This window comes from Esox lucius, chromosome 9, assembly GCF_011004845.1.
Source record: "Esox lucius isolate fEsoLuc1 chromosome 9, fEsoLuc1.pri, whole genome shotgun sequence".
In the NCBI taxonomy this organism is placed as follows: Eukaryota; Metazoa; Chordata; class Actinopteri; order Esociformes; family Esocidae; genus Esox; species Esox lucius.
The window spans coordinates 8,517,212-8,537,967 of record NC_047577.1 but is presented as its reverse complement, the minus strand read 5'-3'; the positions used below and the strand labels follow the sequence as shown (position 1 = coordinate 8,537,967).

The 20,756-nt window shown below is 46.7% G+C and overlaps 1 protein-coding gene across 1 annotated transcript in view; it reads right to left on the bottom strand.

Annotated features, from left to right (window-relative positions):
- The window catches only part of LOC105006880 (slit homolog 1 protein), a 58,632-nt gene extending 41,561 nt beyond the window's left edge, over window positions 1-17,071 (bottom strand). Inside the window, exons 1-4 of the mRNA XM_034294501.1 lie at window positions 16,400-17,071; window positions 3,371-3,442; window positions 2,713-2,784; window positions 2,286-2,357 (exon numbers count right to left, since the gene is read on the bottom strand). Coding sequence (XP_034150392.1) covers window positions 2,286-2,357; window positions 2,713-2,784; window positions 3,371-3,442; window positions 16,400-16,617 — 434 coding nt within the window. The 5' untranslated portion in view covers window positions 16,618-17,071. The remainder of the gene's footprint in view (window positions 1-2,285; window positions 2,358-2,712; window positions 2,785-3,370; window positions 3,443-16,399) is intronic.
- Window positions 17,072-20,756: the final 3,685 nt, after the last annotated feature.

Here is a 20,756-nt window from a genome sequence, read left to right as displayed (position 1 = left end):
CTGCTGGCATGCGTGCCCATTGTGTGTGTGTGCACTGACAGTGTGTGTGTGTGTGTTGTCATGCTTCCTGCGTGGCTGTGTGATGGCGCTTCACAGGAAGAGGTCCGCAGGGACGGGGGCTTGACGATGCCCGTCAGCATGGCATGGATACGACTGGCTGGCAGGAGGCACTAATGGATCCTGTCTGACGCTCCCTCCCTCGGCATCTCTCTCCCGCCCTCACTTTATGGCTCTCTTTCTCTCTCACTCTCTCTCACTCTCTTTCTCTCACTCTCTCACTCTCTTCCTTGCGTGTGATGTGTATTGATTGGCTGAACGTGTCCAAATCCACCTGGTCGGTCCTCGGTGGACACGAAATCTAAAAGCACACACCAGCACACACACGCATTAAACAAACACACTTCTTCCTTTGTCCTGTTTGGTGCTTCCATCCTTGGTTGTCATACACAGGAGGAGTGTATCAGTCCACAACACATAACACACCTGTCACACTGAGATTAATCAGTGAGAGAGGTGATAATTAAAGAGTTACTGGGTGTTTGCTTTGCTTTCTTTCCCTCTTTGTCTCCATTTCCCTCTTTCTCTCTCTCTCTCTCTCTCTCGCCCTCTCACTCTCATACTCTTTCTCTCCGGCTGTGTTTGTGTATCGGTCTCCTAGTGTCTCTAAGCAGTAGCACGGAAGCCCAAATATCCCTTACTTCCCGCAAACCCACAAGCAGGCACACACCCCGGCACATACACACACACACACACACAGACTCCCTGTCTCAATGCTCAACACAGCTGTGAAGTATTCAGGGTGACCACGGAGGACTGGAGTGGTATAAGTGTCAGTGTTCAGGGTGACCACGGAGGACTGGAGTGGTATAAGTGTCATTGTTCAGGGTGACCACAGAGGACTGGAGTGGTATAAGTGTTCAGGGTGACCACGGAGGACTGGAGTGGTATAAGTGTCAGTGTTCAGGGTGATCACGGAGGACTGGAGTGGTATAAGTGTTCAGGGTGATCACGGAGGACTGGAGTGGTATAAGTGTTCAGGGTGATCACGGAGGACTGGAGTGGTATAAGTGTTCAGGGTGACCACGGAGGACTGGAGTGGTATAAGTGTCAGTGTTCAGGGTGATCTCGGAGGACTGGAGTGGTATAAGTGTTCAGGGTGATCACGGAGGACTGGAGTGGTATAAGTGTTCAGGGTGACCACGGAGGACTGGAGTGGTATAAGTGTCAGTGTTCAGGGTGATCACGGAGGACTGGAGTGGTATAAGTGTTCAGGGTGACCACGGACGACTGGAGTGGTATAAGTGTCAGTGTTCAGGGTGATCACGGAGGACTGGAGTGGTATAAGTGTCAGTGTTCAGGGTGATCACGGAGGACTGGAGTGGTATAAGTGTTCAGGGTGACCACGGAGGACTGGAGTGGTATAAGTGTTCAGGGTGACCACGGAGGACTGGAGTGGTATAAGTGTTCAGGGTGACCACGGAGGACTGAAGTGGTATAAGTGTCAGTGTTCAGGGTGACCACGGAGAGTCTAGAGTATCGGTTGGTAGTGTTCAGGGTATGGGGTGGTATTGTTTAGGGTATAGGGTAGTAGTGTTTAGGGTGGTAGTGTCAAGGGTATAGGGTGGTAGATTTTAAGGTATATGGTGGTAGATTTTAAGGTATATGGTGGTAGTGTTCAGTGTGGTAGTGTTTAGGGTATAGGGTGGTAGTGTTTAAGGTGGTAGTGTTTAGGGTATAGGGTGCTAGTGTTTAGGGTATAGGGTGCTAGTGTTTAAGGTGGTAGTGTTTAGGGTATAGGGTGCTAGTGTTTAGGGTATAGGGTGCTAGTGTTTTAGGTGGTAGTGTTTAGGGTATAGGGTGCTAGTGTTTAGGGTATATGGTGCTAGTGTTTAGGGTGCTAGTGTTTAGGGTATATGGTGCTAGTGTTCAGGGTGCTAGTGTTTAGGGTATAGGGTGCTAGTGTTTAAGGTGGTAGTGTTTAGGGTATAGGGTGCTAGTGTTTAGGGTATAGGGTGCTAGTGTTTAAGGTGGTAGTGTTTAGGGTATAGGGTGCTAGTGTTTTAGATGGTAGTGTTTAGGGTATAGGGTGCTAGTGTTTAGGGTATATGGTGCTAGTGTTCAGGGTGCTAGTGTTTAGGGTATAGGGTGCTAGTGTTTAGCATATAGGGTGGCAGTGGATACAGTGGTATGGAGCGTTGTGTGTTTGTATAATATAGAGAGCTGGCCTTTTGTCCATTATTGACCTCCCTTTAACCCTTCACAGTGTGGTTAAACATGGTACTCACAGTCGGGCCAGGGCCTCGTTCTTCTGGAACAGGAGTTCAGGGAGCTGAGAGAGACGATTTCGGTTCAGACGGCTGTTATCAGGGACACAACAGATTAAAAGATAACATTACAAATCACTATAATCAACCATACCATCACCACCAACAGGTCTGTGTGTCTGTGCGCACGTGTCTGTGTGCACGTGTCTGTGTGACTGTAATAATAAACAGGGCGCTGATTCAGCGTTTTTCGTACTTCCATGTTTTCTGTAATTTCCCACACTCCCTGTGGTAGTGGGGTCACAGCCAGGGCATTACTGATGTTGACCCGGGAGTGCTCAGGGTTAACTGTGCTCAGGGTTAACCGTCTTGGTCAAGGACTCAAAAGTGGATAACTCAGCTGGTTTGCTTAAGGATTCGATCTTTGTGTGGTTGGGTGTTTACTCACAGTCTCTCCAGTTCCTTCAGATCATCGAAAGCTCCCCTTTCAATGTTGGAAATCTGGTTCTCCATCAGGTGGCTGAAGAGAAAGGACAGTGGAATGAAGATTAAGGCATAAATGTAACATCTATTATCTTCCTGACAGGAATTTTCTACTGGTTCCCATAATCACAATTGTTTTGTATTAATGACGGTTAGGTTTGGGGTTTAAGTGTGGTTAATGTTTAAAGTCAGATTACGAAATCAGAAACTGTAGAATTTTCAGTTTGGCTTAATAGCACAAATCACAGTGTATTGTTTGGACGTGGACAGTAACTAGCCCCGAGAGACGAGATAAGTGGCGTTTAGTGTCCTGTTGAGGGTTTGCCTTCCATTACTGCTCGACAAACAACAGGAATGATGAGCAACCTGAGACAGCCAATCTCCTCCCTGCCCTACCTAGAGTATAGTTTTTCCAGGTCAACGGTCAGGTTTAGCCCCGCCCCAGAAAACAACGATTGACAGCTTGTGTGTGTGGTAATCAAAGTAAGAGGTGCTCAACAGTGTATTGAACATGTAATAAGCACTGAAAAACATAGGTGAAGTGAATAGGGAGTAGTGATTAGTGAGTGGTGATTAGTGATTAGTGATTAGTGAGTAGTGTGTGTGTGTGCGTGTGTCCTTACAGGACTCTGAGGTGTTTGAGTCCGGAGAAGTCGGTCTTAGTGATCTGAGTCAGGTTGTTCCCATTCAGATCCCTGAAAAACAGAAGAAACCGAAATACACACACGTCAATAACACGACACGGTAAAACAAACCCAGAAACAAATCACTGACCGTTACGGTCTTCAGAGAAATGGCTCAAATTCAGATGGGGCGAAAACATATAGGTACATGCTGGAACACATTTCTGCTCTGCTTAATATTATCTAAGGGACCCCAAAACCAACGTCGCCACTTAGAACACCAAGCGTAGAACACCATGCATAGAACACCATGCGTAGAACACCATGCAAAGTCTTGGCAGAGGGTGAGCAGGGAAGATTACATTCATAGCTCATGGACTAAGACCATCGTATATAGCACAGAGCAACTCACAGAGTATACCTCCCTCCCATCTGTTCGATCTCTCATTTTGTCATTTCTTTTGTTCTAGACTGGCACGGGTGTTTTCTATGTCCTGGGGTGGGGGTGGAGAGGGCACAACTGACAACAGAACCGTACGTTGGCGTGTCTGAGTTTAGTCATCTATGCGTGTTCAGAGTAGTCAACAGACAGAGGGGTTGCCTGGGTAACACCAGGAAGCGTCAGATGAAGGGGGCGGGGCGTACGGCCCTGGTTCGGAGAGGTGAAGGGAGCTGCGTGGGTGGGGCCTTGTGTTTAAAGGTTTGTGTCTGCTTTTGTAACCAAAGGTCCGATGAAGGGCATTTCAAAATATTATCTCACAGACCCACACGTGCCTGCATGCACAGACAGCCACACAAATGCACACAATCCCCCACGCGCACACAAACGCACTCATAGCGGGTCGTATGTGACGGGGGAAGCCATTTGTCAGCGCGCACACACGCACATGCGCCCCAATAAACGCACACGCACACACACAAAACTTCCGAAACAGACCCCAAACAGTGTCCACAGACTGTCTGCCTACAGAGGTGGCAATTTAACACAGCAGCCTGTCAACCAATCACAAGGCACTTTACTAAACCACAGCAGGATGACTGGCCCATTCAGGACGCGACCTCCGACGCGGGCATGAAAACACAGCAGCCAACACTAAGATGGTATGACATTTTCTGGTGGAGGATTAAACTTAGAGAGACAAGACATCGACGTTTCTGAAATATGATTAATGCCACGTGGCATTCCATTCGCACCCAAGCAGGGCCAATATTGACCAGTAGCAGTTTTTTTTTGGAACGGGTGTTTGGTAAGATTATAACGAGGGACCTTTGCGGGTGTGCACTCCGCCCACCGAAGAAAAACCCCACGATGCGGCAGTGATTTGTCTCCACAGCATGACCTCATTGTCTTTGGTCTGATTGACAGCCAGAGAGAAGATGATGTCATCCTTCCCACGGGGCTCTGTGGCGAGAGCCCGTAAACTGAGCCAGGGACATGCTGTGTGTGTGTGTGTGTGTGTGTGCGTGTGTGTACGTGGGATCAGGTTGCTGTGCTACTTTAAAGGGTGTGGTAAAGATTGACCTTGTCTCAAAGACAGGTAAAACAGGGGAGAGAGGGAATGTGTGTGTGTGTGTGTGTGTGTGTGTGTGTGTGTGTGTGTGTGTGTGTGTGTGTACACTGGGGCAGTTTGGTTGGTGTGACATGTGATTACAATTTTGAAAGCATAGAGAGAGAAAAAGAGTGAGAGAAAAAACTGAGTGGGGGAGAGAGAGAGAGAGAGAGAGAGAAAGAGAGGGCATAGCAACGGGTATATAGTAACTCTTAGGATGGCATGTTGATTTGCCCTGACAGAGTTTATGGATCTAGTCGAGAGGAGAGAGAATGTTGTCTGTGTGACCTAGGATGTTGCGTGCGCACACAAACATACACACACACACACACACTTTGAAGTTGTATTATTATTGATTTTGCATAACCTGTACATTTTGCATAACCTGTAACCCCAACCCTATTTCATGCAATGACCCCAATTGTAACATTCCCCCCTACACCTGACCTTAACTTACAGGCCTAGAAGTCAATCAATACACATACAGTGACGAAAAGACCTGACCTACTCCTGTAGACAAGGTCATGGTACCCAGGGTCATGGTTCCCAAGGTCATGGTTCCCAAGGTCATGGTTCCCAAGGTCATGGTTCCCAGGGTCATGGTTCCCAGGGTCATAGTTCCCAGGGTCATAGTTCCCAGGGTCATAGTTCCCAGGGTCATGGTTCCCAGGGTCATGGTTCCCAGTGTCATGGTTCCCAGGGTCATGGTTCCCAGGGTCATAGTTCCCAGGGTCATGGTTCCCAGGGTCATGGTTCCCAGGGTCATGGTTCCCAGGGTCATGGTTTCCAGGGTCATGGTTCCCAGGGTCATAGTTCCCAGGGTCATGGTTCCCAGGGTCATGGTTCCCAGGGTCATGGTTTCCAGGGTCATGGTTTCCAGGGTCATGGTTCCCAGGGTCATAGAACAGTGTGTGTGTGTGTGTGTGTGTGTGTGTGTGACAAGGCGGATAGGAGACGGAGATAAACAAACAAACACACTGCGCTGATGAGGCATGGCTAATTGGGTTTTGCCGAGCATGCCGAGGTCAAGGGTGAGGGATGCCTGGAAGGAAAAAGGACAAAAGCCTGTTACAGGACAGCGCTTCCTGTACACTTACACAGACCCCAGCTCCCTCTCTCTTTCTGTTACACACACACACACACCACATACATTCCTCTGAGTAGCTCCACTCCAGTTCCCCTTTTTAGCTGGTTTATGAAAGGACAGGACATCTGAGAGAGAGGAAAGAGAGAGACAGTGGAGGGGGGACAGACAGACACTCCTCAAATTCCCTAACCTTGAGTTATAGATGGACCACTGTCAGGGCCCAGATAATGGGGCTGGCGAGCCGTGAGCTTGACGCCAGAGCAGAAAGTCTTTTTGACACATTCGCCACTCAGGGAAACAACTTCAGAGCACACCGCATTGTGTTTAACCATCAGAATGTGCCCCCCTAGAAACAATTATGACACCATCAACCAAAAAGGGTCAGGACGTGATCCAGCTCTGCTAGAGCCCCCGGGTCTGCATTATTGCAAATTGCGGGTTACGAGGGGACTCGGCGAGGCCATTGTTCACCTCTTGGCAGTGGCACAGTTGATTACACGATCACAGAAATCGAGCCGCTCCGTTTCAGCGCGAATGCAGTGAAACCACTTACGCATTGGACCGACCACAGATGAATGGCTCTGCCCCTCAGAAGAAACCCATATAAAGCCCAGTAATCTGTGTCACATCCACGGATCTCAAGGATCAGCGAAAAAACCAACCCAGCAAGACCCATGAAAAAAGCAGTCCAAACAAATTCCATCACCATTCCAGGACTTATTTGAAGAATCCTACCCTCACAGTATCAAAAGAGTAAATATAGCATGAGGAAAATTTATAAATTATATATTTAGTGGAACAGCAGCATAAAAGCGCAGTCGAAATCTCAAACAAAAAAAGCGCAGGAAACTTCAAAAGGATTACAGGTTTGACAAGGATTGCAAGATAATATAAAAAAAAAACTAGAGTTCCAGACATAGTTTTTACTGTTTGAATACAGTAAGAACCTTAAAAACACTATATGAACCAACGCGAATGAGTAAACAACCCTCTAACCAAGGAGATCCAATCGATTCTAGGATGGTTGGAATTCACATAAAAAACAACAACCAGAAGAACCAGTGATCCAAACCTGAGATACAGTCAACCTAATATTAGTTCCTTTGATGAGGATGAGCAAAATACGCTGTCTGTATGAAACATAAAAACACAGTTAATGAGCAATTCTGACTTTTCCAGGTGGAATCATTCTGCACTTTGTGAATGATTCAACAGAACCGACCGAAATTAACACCTTTCACAAAATATTAATGAACCCCCCCCCCCAAAAAATGTCAAAAGAACATTGCCACATTTGTTTTGCTGTGCTTCCAAGTACCCTCCCCATGCAGAGATAATGGAGTCCTTTCCTATATTCATTTTCTATACAACAAGCCGGAGATGACTTCAAACAAACTAATCATTGGGCACAATGGATCACATAATAACACAGAGCCGTGGTCCAAAGGAGAACAATACAAGCATTCTGTGCAATCACAGGTAGACCACAATAATGTACAAATCAAATAATTACTCAAGAGTTAAGGGGTCGTATCCGATGCTGGCACCGAGCTAGAAGCTGCTCTCGAACATCTGAATGGGACAGCTGTCCACTTGAAGACCAAGCACAGGGGCCTATGCAGATCAATTACTGTGTGTTGCGTCGATGGCTGTGGGTTCCACATACATCCTCGGTCCCTTTCATTCCACAAAGGCCAACCTTTAGTAGGTAGGCACTAATGCTGGCTGGCCCAATCTCCATATCTTTTGGCTACTGCACGACACGCGGGATTTCATTTCGACACGTTAAAGACGTAACGGGGTGGAGTGGTTGGCAAAGCGGCCCGAAAATCAGGCAGCGACTCCCATGAGGTCTGGCAGGACCGGTTTGACTCTCCAGGCTGTAATGTGTTCACAGGCGACGGGGGTGTTGAGGGGGTTGCTGTAGCCCTCACCGACTGTATACAATTTTGTGAAGGCACGATTGCTCCCTCGAACCCTGGATCACATAAGGATCTGCAAACAGCTTTAAATGAAAAGAAAACAGCCTTCAATGCTGGCAACAAGGTTAGGGGTAAACTGCTTAGGTCCAAATTAGGAAGATATAGGCCAAGAGCGTACAAAAAACAGATGGAAAGGCTTTTTCGGGAGGTCGAACACAGAGATGCTTGCAGGAGTGCCAAAATATTGTCAAGCCTTGACAACGGGGGGGGGCAAAAACAATGTGTTTGTCGAAAAAACCTAAACAGTTTTAATGTAGATTTGACCAGTATACATTCATTAAAAAGGGGAGCTGACCTCTGACCTACCTAGGGGATTGGCTGTGGCGTTCTTTGTTTACGTTGCTGTAGGAAGCATTGGCTGTCTGGCTTCCTGTGGCGGCGCAGACAAATCCACATGACCTCAGTCGGCCGCCGCTGAGCTTCCCGAGGGGACCGGGTGAGTGTGTGGAGGCAGAACCGCGTCATGACGTCAGCACAACGTCGTGTCCGCTAACCAATCAAGCGGGAGGACAAATCAAATGATTCCAAAACTAGACAGGCCGCGCGACAGTTGCGAAACACCATTTGCACGTGACGGCTGCTCTACTGCTCCCCTGACGAACGCGCGTAAAAACGGCGCTGGGGGCCGCGCGGTCACACGTGGTCATTTCTCCCGTTGGTTTACGGCCAGGGATGATTCAGGAAATGTTTACTGAGAAAAGATGTCGTTTACCTTCTCTATCTGTGGCGTAACCCTCCAGAGAAGAGTGGTGCAAATCTAATTTATTTAATGTCAATTCCTTGAGGTTTGTTTGGCCCGCGGTGCCGTCATGGCTTTGGCGGGACAGACAAAACTAGTTTTTGCTGAGGGCGCCCACGAAAGCACACGTTAGGATACACAGAAAGGACCAGAAGAATGCATGAAGGGCAGAATATGGCCAGTCCTGCCGCCCTCACAAAGCCCTGAAAGGCCAAGAAATGAATACAGAGGAAGTCCCCTCATTCTGACAGCACCAAGGCTAAGTTCACAAACCACTACCGCCTCGACTCAGACAATCTGACCCGGCACATTACAACCAGGAAAGAAATAAAAAGTGACATTTTGGAACTATTTGGAATACGCTACAAAATCCCAAAGTAAACTTCCGCGCAGTATTGCACTAACCAGACGGTATACAGCGGCTGACTGCTCTGACCGCTGTGACTGATAGAAAACAGAAGGAAGGATCTGACAATGCCCAGGCTCAGCGAGCACAGCGAGGCCATACAGACTGGTGGCTACAGGGAAACCCGGCTGCCCAGAGGGGACGGGCTCGCCTCGCTTCGTTCACAGGGTGAAATGCCATGGCCGGTATGTGGTGATGAATACTGGGGACCCAGGGGGAAGTTTATTTCCTAAAATGATTGGCCCATACAAAGAATTTGAAACCATAAAAGGTGACGAAAGAGAAATGCTGTGTGATGAGCCAGCGTGTTCTGTTTTGACAGCCAAATATCATGTGTCCACATTTTGAATGCGTACGGACAGTGTAAGTAGCCTGACTTTCCATGTGAATGAAGTTGGATGAATTGAACGCGGATGAGACAGTGAAAGTAAGAAGAGGGATACTGTAGGTTTAGAGAGAGGACAGAGATAGATACTGTAGGTTTAGGGAGGACAGAGATAGATACTGTAGGTTTAGAAAGAGGACAGAGATAGATACTGTAGGTTTAGAAAGAGGACAGGAATAGATACTGTAGGTTTAGAAAGAGGACAGAGATAGATACTGTTGGTTTAGAAAGAGGACAGAAATAGATACTGTGGGTTTAGAAAGAGGACAGAGATAGATACTGTAGGTTTAGAAAGAGGACAGAAATAGATACTGTAGGTTTAGAAACAGGACAGAGATAGATACTGTAGGTTTAGAAAGAGGACAGAGATAGATACTGTAGGTTTAGAAAGAGGACAGGAATAGATACTGTAGGTTTAGAAAGAGGACAGAGATAGATGCTGTAGGTTTAGAAAGAGGACAGAGATTGATACTGTAGGTTTAGAAAGAAGACAGCGATAGATACTGTAGGTTTAGAAAGAGGACAGAAATAGATACTGTGGGTTTAGAAAGAGGACAGAGACAGATACTGTAGGTTTAGAAAGAGGACAGAGATAGATACTGTAGGTTTACATCAGGGGTGTCCAAACAGTTCCACGGAGGGCCGAGTATCTGCAGGCTTTCACTCTCTCCTTGTACTTGATTGACTAATTAGGTTACTAATTGATTAGTTTCTGCCCTCACCTGGTTGTTTAGGTGTGAACTGGGAACCAATTTAGAGGAAAAACCAAAAACCTGCAGACACTCGGCCCTCCGTGGAATGGTTTGGACACCCCTGGTTTAGAGAGAGGACAGAGAGAGATCGATACTGTAGGTTTAGAAAGAGGACAGAGATCGATACTGTAGGTTTACAGGAAGAGGGACAGGAGAGAGAAGAGGATATAGAATTCAGAGAGGGATCCTAAATAAACAGGAACTACACATCCTGGATAATCCTAAACACACTGGAACTACATATCTTTGCTGATCCTTAGTACACAGGAACTACATATCCCAGCTAATCCTAAACACACAGGAACTATATATCTCAGCCAATCCTAAATACACTGTAACCACATGGATCAGTTGAGTTTTTCTGTGTTTAGCACACCAAATGAAAACACACTGAATCACGTGCACAAACGCACAGGACGTCATACAGAATCATATATCCACAGGACATTACGCTGAAACACACACTCCCAGAAATGTACGCAGAAACACACACACTCACAGGAAGTCATGCAGGAACCCACACGCTCACAGGAGGTAACACAGGAACCCACACACTCACAGGAAGTCATGCAGGAACCCACACACTCGCAGGAGGTAACACAGGAACCCACACACTCACAGGAAGTCATGCAGGAACCCACACACTCACAGGAGGTAACACAGGAACCTGCACACTCACAGGAAGTAACACAGGAACCCGCACACTCACAGGAACCCACACACTCACAGGAAGTAACACAGGAACCCACACACTCACAGGAACCCACACACTCACAGGAAGTAACACAGGAACCCACACACTCACAGGAAGTCATGCAGGAACCCACACACTCACAGGAAGTAACACAGGAACCCGCACACTCACAGGAAGTAACACAGGAACCCACACACTCACAGGAAGTAACACAGGAACCCACACACTCACAGGAAGTCATGCAGGAACCCACACACTCATAGGAAGTCATGCAGGAACCCGCACACTCACAGGAAGTAACACAGGAACCTGCACACTCACAGGAAGTCATGCAGGAACCCACACACTCACAGGAAATCATCGAGAAACGCACACATGCGGTTAATGAACAGCATCCCACAAACCAGAGCGATAAAACCTAAAAAGGGCAAGAACACTGGAAGACAAGGAATTCCAAACAATTATGACCACTGAAGGAACATGCTATTTAAAAGAGGAGAGGAGGAGGGATTAAGAATCAGTTAATAAAGCAGATTCAGGGGAACTGACTTCCCCTCTCAGATTCAGGGGAACTGACTTTTCCCCCTTTCTTTTGCCCATGCTAGTCACTGCCACGACACGCTAACCGCTAATCTACTCACACTTGATTCCCAGCTCTCCCGAAAGCCAGCACACACACACAGGGCCCCTAAATTACTTCCCAAATGCAAACACATAAATGCACGTGTGTGCACACACACTCAATTGAATATAAAAGTCTGTACATCCTTAAAGCAAAATATTTCAGTGACACAGACAGACAGACAGGAAGAGAGAGACCAGAGTGACTGAAGACAGACACACAGTGATTTAGACCACGCTGAGATGTGTCTCAGCATCCAGGAGCTAGTCACTCATCCCTATCTACCACACCAAACGCACACACGTACATATACACACACCAAATATACACACACGGTACAGTACACACACACGCACGCAGTACACACCAAACACACACATGCACACGTTCAATAACACAGACACTGAACACAGACCGAACACGCCGACACATAAACAGAGGAGGGTTTTGTTTCCCTTAGCGGAGCAGGACAGGGGTTCCAGTCTCAGACGCACTGGGGGGTCGTGATCCATGACCTCTTAATGACATGTCAACAAGCAGGGTTTCTCTCTTTCACACACGCGCACATCATGTCTGCCAAAGCCCTTGGCAAACTCGGTACAGAAGATTTGCATCAGCTACTGGGGAAGACAGACCTTCTCGATAACAAGGCAAGATGGTAGAAGTAGATAGACTATGTGGGACAACAGAGAAAGGCTCACAGTGGGACGCCCTGGGATAGAAAGAACACTGACGTGTTGACGATCTGGGGGGTATGGGTTTGTAATGTTTGCCGAGGTCGTTCGACATCATTCAGAGCGTTGCGAGTCCGTGCCCACCCTGTGTAATATCTACCTCACTTGAACCCGGCCACTAGGTTCAACGCAGCTCTCGTTTCCAATTAAACCGATCTTTTGTTGTCAGCACGGCTTTGTTCCAAGTTGGAACCGTATTGATGACTGGTGTGGACAATATTGTACCCCCCTCCCCTTCATCCTCCGCCCCCCCGCCCCCCGCCACCCCCCACCCCACTCAAATAACGGTTCCCGGGAGCCCGCGGGGATATCCATTTTTCACCGTTGCCGTGACAATCCCCCAGAGAGTGGGGGGGGTGAATATTGTTTGACTGGCGGAGTCCCTGTGATGAATCACCGTTCTTACTGCCCCATGTCGCCACGAAAACACTGTGTTTGTCAGCGTGTGTGTTTGTCAGCGTGTGTGTTTGTCGGTGCGTGTGTGTTTGTCAGCGTGTGTGTTTGTCAGCGTGTGTGTTTGTCAGTGTGTGTGTTTGTCAGCGTGTGTGTTTGTCAGCGTGTGTGTTTGTCAGTGTGTGTGTTTGTCAGTGTGTGTGTGTTTGTCAGCGTGTGTGTTTGTCAGTGTGTGTGTGTTTGTCAGCGTGTGTGTGTTTGTCAGCGTGTGTGTGTTTGTCAGCGTGTGTGTGTTTGTCAGCGTGTTTGTCAGCGTGTGTGTTTGTCAGCGTGTGTGTTTGTCAGTGTGTGTGTGTTTGACAGCGTGTGTTTGTCAGCGTGTGTGTTTGTCAGCGTGTGTGTGTTTGTCAGCGTGTTTGTCAGCGTGTGTGTTTGTCAGCGTGTGTGTGTTTGTCAGCGTGTGTGTGTTTGTCAGCGTGTGTGTGTTTGTCAGCGTGTGTGTGTTTGTCAGCGTGTGTGTGTTTGTCAGCGTGTTTGTCAGCGTGTGTGTTTGTCAGCGTGTGTGTTTGTCAGTGTGTGTGTGTTTGACAGCGTGTGTTTGTCAGCGTGTGTTTGTCAGCGTGTGTGTGTTTGTCAGTGTGTGTTTGTCAGTGTGTGTGTGTTTGTCAGCGTGTGTGTGTTTGTCAGCGTGTGTGTGTTTGTCAGCGTGTGTGTGTTTGTCAGCGTGTGTGTGTCTCAGTGTGCGTGTGTGTGTTTCTGCTCCCAATGCTAATTACTTAAATGATTTAACAAACCGTAGCCTGCAGTGTAATTACTACTACTACCACTAACACTACTAGAACTAACATCACTACTACTACTACTAGTACTACTACCACCGTTAATACTACTACAACTATTAGTACTATCAGTACTTCTAATACTATTACTACTACCACTACCACTATTAATACTACTACAACCACTATCAACACTACTACCACTACAACTACTACTTCAACTACTACCACTACTACTGACTACAGACTACTACTGGGTAAGGTGATATTCATGAAGTGTCTGAGAATAGGAGATACTAGCCCATCATCCTTGTTGTGATGCATCTACAGAGAGGACCGGGGTTTTGGGAATAGATATTTACTATACCTTTCAGAGGCTAACCCCCCCCCCCAACCCCCCCCCCCCCCAACACACACACACACACACACCCTGGACCTATTAATAATTCACACAGATGCACTCTAGACCTGAGACCCACACACTACATGAAGTTTAACCTCGCCAAGACCCCTAACTACACACACATGACGGTTTACTATCCTTGCGGGGACTCTGAAAATAATTCCAGTTTAAAATACTATTTTTCCTGGCCCCTAAGCTTGAACACATGACATTAAGCCTCAGTGTCAGGTCTCTAACCAAATCTGGTAGCTTCCAGTGGGAGGGAACGTGTAGGGTTCCCAGGAACTAGAAGACCTCAGGATAAGTTGCAGAGCTTTTACAGGACAAGACGGTATGCGTCATTAACAGGGGCCCTGTGCATAAAAGTGTCTGAAATATTCCCCATTGAACTTTCTCGCCCACAGATCCTCAAAATGCTCTACAGCTAAACCTTGTCCTGACCCCTCACCCTGACCCCTGACCCTGACCCCTCATCCTAACCACTGCCACTCATCTGAGCATGAGCCCCCACAGACGATGTGGATTGGCCATTAGTCGGCGAAGAGCTGGGCGTGTGTTGTTGCATATTGTGCTCGTTGTTCTTGCTCTACCTGGCCTTCTGCTTACTGTGAGGTCCGAAGAGGTAACACTGAATTCATGTGGAAAAGAAAGTTTGATTTAATTGTTTGATTGATTCAAAATCCTAACACCCTAAGCCAAACCTCCAAATCTTACCCCATCAACGACAACATTGTTCTTCATGGGGAACCTGTGGAAAATGTACATAGTCCATGTTTGACAACCTTGCTGAAAACTTTGGTCCAGACCAGCATACCAAGATCTTTACAGACACACTCCAACTCACACACTCACATGAAACTAGTGGGAGGAGAGAGGAGAAAGGAAACAGAAGTGGTACCATGTGAGTGTCAAGGGTAAACATCTCCAGTAGGACATTACTGATGTCCTTATAAGACTGACTATACATCTCCAGTAAGACATTACTGATGTCCTGATTAAACTGCCTGTACATCTCCAGTAGGACATTACTGATGTCCTGATTAAACTGACTGTACATCTCCAGTAGGACATTACTGATGTACTGACTAAACTGACTGTAAATCTCCAGTAGGACATTACTGATGTCCTGATTAAACTGACTGTACATCTCCAGTAGGACATTACTGATGTCCTGATAAGACTGACTGTACATCTCCAGTAGGACATTACTGATGTCCTGATTAAACTGACTGTACATCTCCAGTAGGACATTACTGATGTACTGACTAAACTGACTGTACATCTCCAGTAGGACATTACTCATGTCCTGATTAAACTGACTGTACATCTCCAGTAGGACATTACTGATGTCCTTATAAGACTGACTGTACATCTCCAGTAAGACATTACTGATGTCCTGATTAAACTGCCTGTACATCTCCAGTAGGACATTACTGATGTCCTGATTAAACTGACTGTACATCTCCAGTAGGACATTACTGATGTACTGACTAAACTGACTGTAAATCTCCAGTAGGACATTACTGATGTCCTGATTAAACTGACTGTACATCTCCAGTAGGACATTACTGATGTCCTGATAAGACTGACTGTACATCTCCAGTAGGACATTACTGATGTCCTGATTAAACTGACTGTACATCTCCAGTAGGACATTACTGATGTACTGACTAAACTGACTGTACATCTCCAGTAGGACATTACTCATGTCCTGATTAAACTGACTGTACATCTCCAGTAGGACATTACTGATGTCCTGATAAGACTGACTGTACATCTCCAGTAAGACATTACTGATGTCCTGATAAGACTGACTGTACATCTCCAGTAAGACATTACTGATGTCCTGATTAAACCTCCTGTACATCTCCAGTAGGACATTACTGATGTCCTGATTAGACTGACTGTACATCCCCAGTAGGACATTACTGATGTCCTGATTAAACTGACTGTACATCCCCAGTAGGACATTACTCATGTCCTGATTAGACTGACTGTACATCCCCAGTAGGACATTACTCATGTCCTGATTAGACTGACTGTACATCTCCAGTAGGACATTACTCATGTCCTGATTAAACTGACTGTACATCTCCAGTAGGACATTACTGATGTCCTGATTAAACTGACTGTACATCTCCAGTAGGACATTACTGATGTCCTGATTAGACTGAGTTTCTCCAGTAGTACATCTTTCCTGTGCAGGACCCAGACAGAAACAACACATCCTGGCTGAGGTGCCCTGTGAGCTACAGTAGAAAACGACTCCTCGTGTCCGTGGTCAACCATTTGGCACTACGTTGTGAACAGACTGAACTTGGGGACGGAGAGGACAGGGACCAGGTGGTCCGATTGGAAAATCAGTCAAACATCCTACAACACGGAAAGCACACACTGTAAAACACAAGCGCAGGCAATAAGTCACGTTCGACAGCCAGACACACACACACACACACCGGCACGGTCGTGATCAGAGGAACGTGCACGGCGCCCCACTACTCACAGCCTCTCCGTGCTCCTGGGGATGTTCTTGGGGATGTTCCGGACGCCCAGCCCGTGACAGTCCACCGTGGCCCCCACGCAGGCGCATGGAGACGGGCACGCCTCCACGCCTCCAGCCCCAAGCAGGGCCCAGCACAGCAGCGCCCACTGCCCGACGCGGGCCGACCGTCCGCGGGCCCCTGGCCCAGCTCCAGCCCTGGTTCTCCTCTGCACTTCCATCCTTCTACTCCTCTCCCGAAGCTCTGACGCCCAGAGACGAGACTCCCCGTAACCCGGGTTACTGCGGCAAACAAGACCCCGTCAGACCACAAAGACCGAACGCAGCGGAGGAAATTGTCCAAATGTCCCTGAAGGGATGAGGGAAAACACAAAAAAGACACAAAAACAGACGATGCAGAAAGAAAGAGGAAGTGCGGTCAGTTCTGAGATAGACTGACACTGTCACTTGACCCCTTGTGTGTCATTAAAACAAGACGTCCTCCTCATCTGCTGCAAGTGGTCTGTCCAAAAAGGTTCTTTCCCTCTTGGTCCGTCTCTCTCCTTTGTGGTTCTGCCGCCTCTCTGTCTCTCTTATCAGCTGTACAGTCTGCCTCTCCCCTCCAGCTTTCATTGACTCATTGTGCTCTCCCTGCGCGCACAGAAGAGGGAACAGAGAACAAAAAAAAAATAAAAAAAAAAATAAAAGGGGGGACTCTCACTCTCTGCCTCTCTCACCCACTTCCACACACACACACACACACACACACACACAGACACACTCACTCCCTCGCTCAGCAATCATCCATCAAAAGGTTTTACAAATAACAGCCGAGAGACTCCTCCTACAAAACACCCCCCCCCCCCCCCCCCCCCACACACACACACACAAATACACACCACACACACCTTCCAGAACCCTGTGTGAACTCACATTCGTTCTCTCTGTCTGCCAGCAGTAGTAGTGTAGTAGCGACAGCAGAGCCACCTCTAGTGACAGTAGCCCCTCTCCCTCTCTGTGCTGCCTGTGTTTGGTCTCACTCCCCTGGGGGAGAGCCCAGCCTCAGGCTGTATGTGCCTGGAAGGGAAGGGGGGAAATCAAACTATCTTTATTATCATTGTTTTTTTCCTAGTACCATGGACTTATGAAATAATGAACTTAGGCTAACATGTTGAATGTTTTATTGTGCCATTACTGAAGATAGTGATTTTTTTCCTTCTTTTTCTCAGGGTAGGGAAATGGTACTGGTCTTTTCAGTGGTTTACTGGAGCTTATTCACACCTATTATGTACAAAAGTACCACTACAAGCTTGTTTCTATAGGCAGCTACAGCTGGACAAAGAGCCCACTTGGAATTCATAATGATCGCGAGTCTTTGAAATTCCAATGAGGAGACAGGTTTTTAATCTGAATTACTAGACACCAAACCCTCTTATTTGCCTCGTGTTCAGTTCTGTTTGTTTTACATTCCCTGCCAGGGGCTGTCGTTGATTTAATTCCACAAGGGTCTTATTTTCAACGCTCTCGCACAAATTGACTACAAACTAACACAGAAAACTTGATCGAATACAAATTGAGCACGGGGACAACGCGCTACCGCCGCCTCCATTGTGCATGTTGAATAGATTGAGTCATTCCGCCAGAACGAAAACAAAGAGAGAACCTCGGTGTTTACATGCGGAGGAAGGACCCCCGGTTGAGCAGCACATAATACAAATAGGTTTCTGAGCGCGCGGGGACGCTGGTGGGTCGCTTTTCATCATTGGCGCGTCTAAATTGATCGCGCGCTGCAAAGGGGAGCAGATGCGGCGCCAAGGGTCGCACAGCACATCTCGCTGATATAGAACCTAGCGCACATCAAGGGGTTCTGGGCAATGGAAATAGATTCCGTTGATTCTATTTCTATAGTCTAGCCATCTTACCAGGTTTCCGCTTCGATCGGCAGTTTTTAACACTGAATCGAAGAGACAGGCTGGAATTAAAAAAACACCCGCTTAGTTTCTGCAATGTGAACAATTACAAAAGCGGCAATATCAATGGCAGCGTGCGCCTGCGGGAATAAAACTCCTGGTGGGGCGTCTGCAAAAAAAATATAATTGAAATTCCTCATCACGTAATAATTACCTACCGGAGATGTGGTCCCCAGGAATATCAATTCATTATTTGATATTCAAACCCACACGAACAATAGGCTGTATTGGTGGATCTGCATGCCTCTATGCATTTAATTCAATGTAACATGTCTATAACTGTTCTGTCATGTGTTATTTTTGTGGACCCCAAGAACCACAAATGGGGATCCGAGTTAACGATAACTCAAAATATGAAAGGTGGCGGAATCATTACCACCAGACTGGTTTGATAACAGAAATCTTAAGTGCATACAAACAACACTGAATAATTAGCCAGTGGTCTATGTCTAGATTATAGAGGTGCAAGTGGTCGCTGATTATTTGTCGAAAGACGCCATCTGGTGGATGGCCAAGGGATGTGCAACATCTTGTGGGCCCTATCTGCAGCGGTCTGCAGGAATGTATCGATCTCCCTTCCCAAAACAAAAGCGTTTCAGCTGCAGAACGAAAACCCCAGAACTTTTCCCTTCACACCGTGTTGTACGTATTTTTTTCTAGTGCTTGTGTGTTCACACGGAAGGCAATATGCTGGGAACGTATCGTAATAAAGGCCACAGTATTTAACCGGAAAAAAATTAAGAGACCGCTGCACCTTTTGCTTTCCTTTCCAAAAAAGTTGAAAAGTAAAGTTTTGAGTGAGGAACAGAGGCCTTCAATTTGCAGTGGTCCCTTAATTTTAACCTTTCTGTTCCTCACTCAAAACCTTACTTTTCGACTTTTTTGGAAAGGTGCAGTGGTTTTTAGAGCTGTACAGTGGGCAGAACAAGTATTTGATACCCTGCCAATTTTGCAGGTTTTCCCACTTACAAAGCATGTAACTTTTATCATAGGTACACTTCAACTGTGAGGGACAGAATCTAAAACAAAAATCCAGAAAATCACATTGTATGATTTTTAAGTAATTTATTTGCATATTATTGCATGACTTAAGTATTTGATGCAGAACCTAATATTTGGTACAGAAACCTTTGATTGCAATTACAGAAATCATACATTTCCTGTAGTTTTTGACCAGGTTTGCACACACTGCAGCAGGGATTTTGGCCCACTCCTCCATACAGACCTTCAGGTTTCGGGGCTGTCGCTGGGCAATACAGACTTTCAGCTCCCTCCAAAATGTTCTATTGGGTTCAGGTCTGGAGACTGGCTAGGCCACTCCAGGACCTTGGGATGCTTCTTACGGAGCCACTCCTTCGTTGCCCTGGCTGTGTGTTTCGGGTAGTTGTCATGCTGGAAGACCCAGCTACGACGCATTTTCAATGCTCTTACTGAGGGAAGGAGGTTGTTGGCCAAGATCTCGCGATACATGGCCCCATCCATCCTCCCCTCAATACGTTGCAGTCGTCCTGTCCCCTTTGCAGAAAAGCATCCCCAAAAAATGATGTTTCCACCTCCATGCTTCAAAGATGGGATGGTTTTGTACTCACCCTTCTTCATCCAAGTTTAAAGTGGAGTTTAGACCAAAAAGCTCTATTTTTGTCTCATCAGACCACATGACCTTCTCCCATTCCTCCTCTGGATCATCCAGATGGTCATCGGCAAACTTCAGACGGCCTGGACATGCGCTGGCTTGAGCAGGGGGACCTTGAGTGCGCTGCAGGATTTTAACACATGACGGCGTAGTGTGTTACTAATGGTTTTCTTTGAGACTGTGGTCCCAGCTCTCTTCAGGTCATTGACCAGTTCCGGCCGTGTAGTTCTGGGCTGATCCCTTACCTTCCTCATGATCATTGATGCCCCACGAGGTGAGATCTTGCATGCAGTTAATACAGGTAATGAGTGAAGAACAGGAGGGCTTCTTAAAGAAAAACTAACAGGTCTATGAGAGCTGGAATTCTTACTGGTTGGTAGGCGATCAAATACTTATGTCATGCAATAAAATCCAAATTCATTATTTAAAAATCTTTCTGGATTTTTGTTTTAGATTCCGTCTCTCACAGTTGAAATGTACCTATGATAAAAATTACAGACTTCTACATGCTTTGTAAGTAGGAAAACCTGCAAAATCGGCAGTGTATCAAATACTTGTTCTTCCTACTGTATATACGTACAGTATATAACTGTGATAATTTCAATACACATCGTATTAGCCCCTGGACACTCACTCCTTGGCTGCTAAATATTTCCAAAGACAGAAGCATCTTTGGGGTGTGTTCCTCGGCGTGTGTAATCTCAGATATACGATCATGTTTCACAACCAGACGATGAAACAGGCATGTAGAAAAAAAATGTTTTAATCCATAGCACCA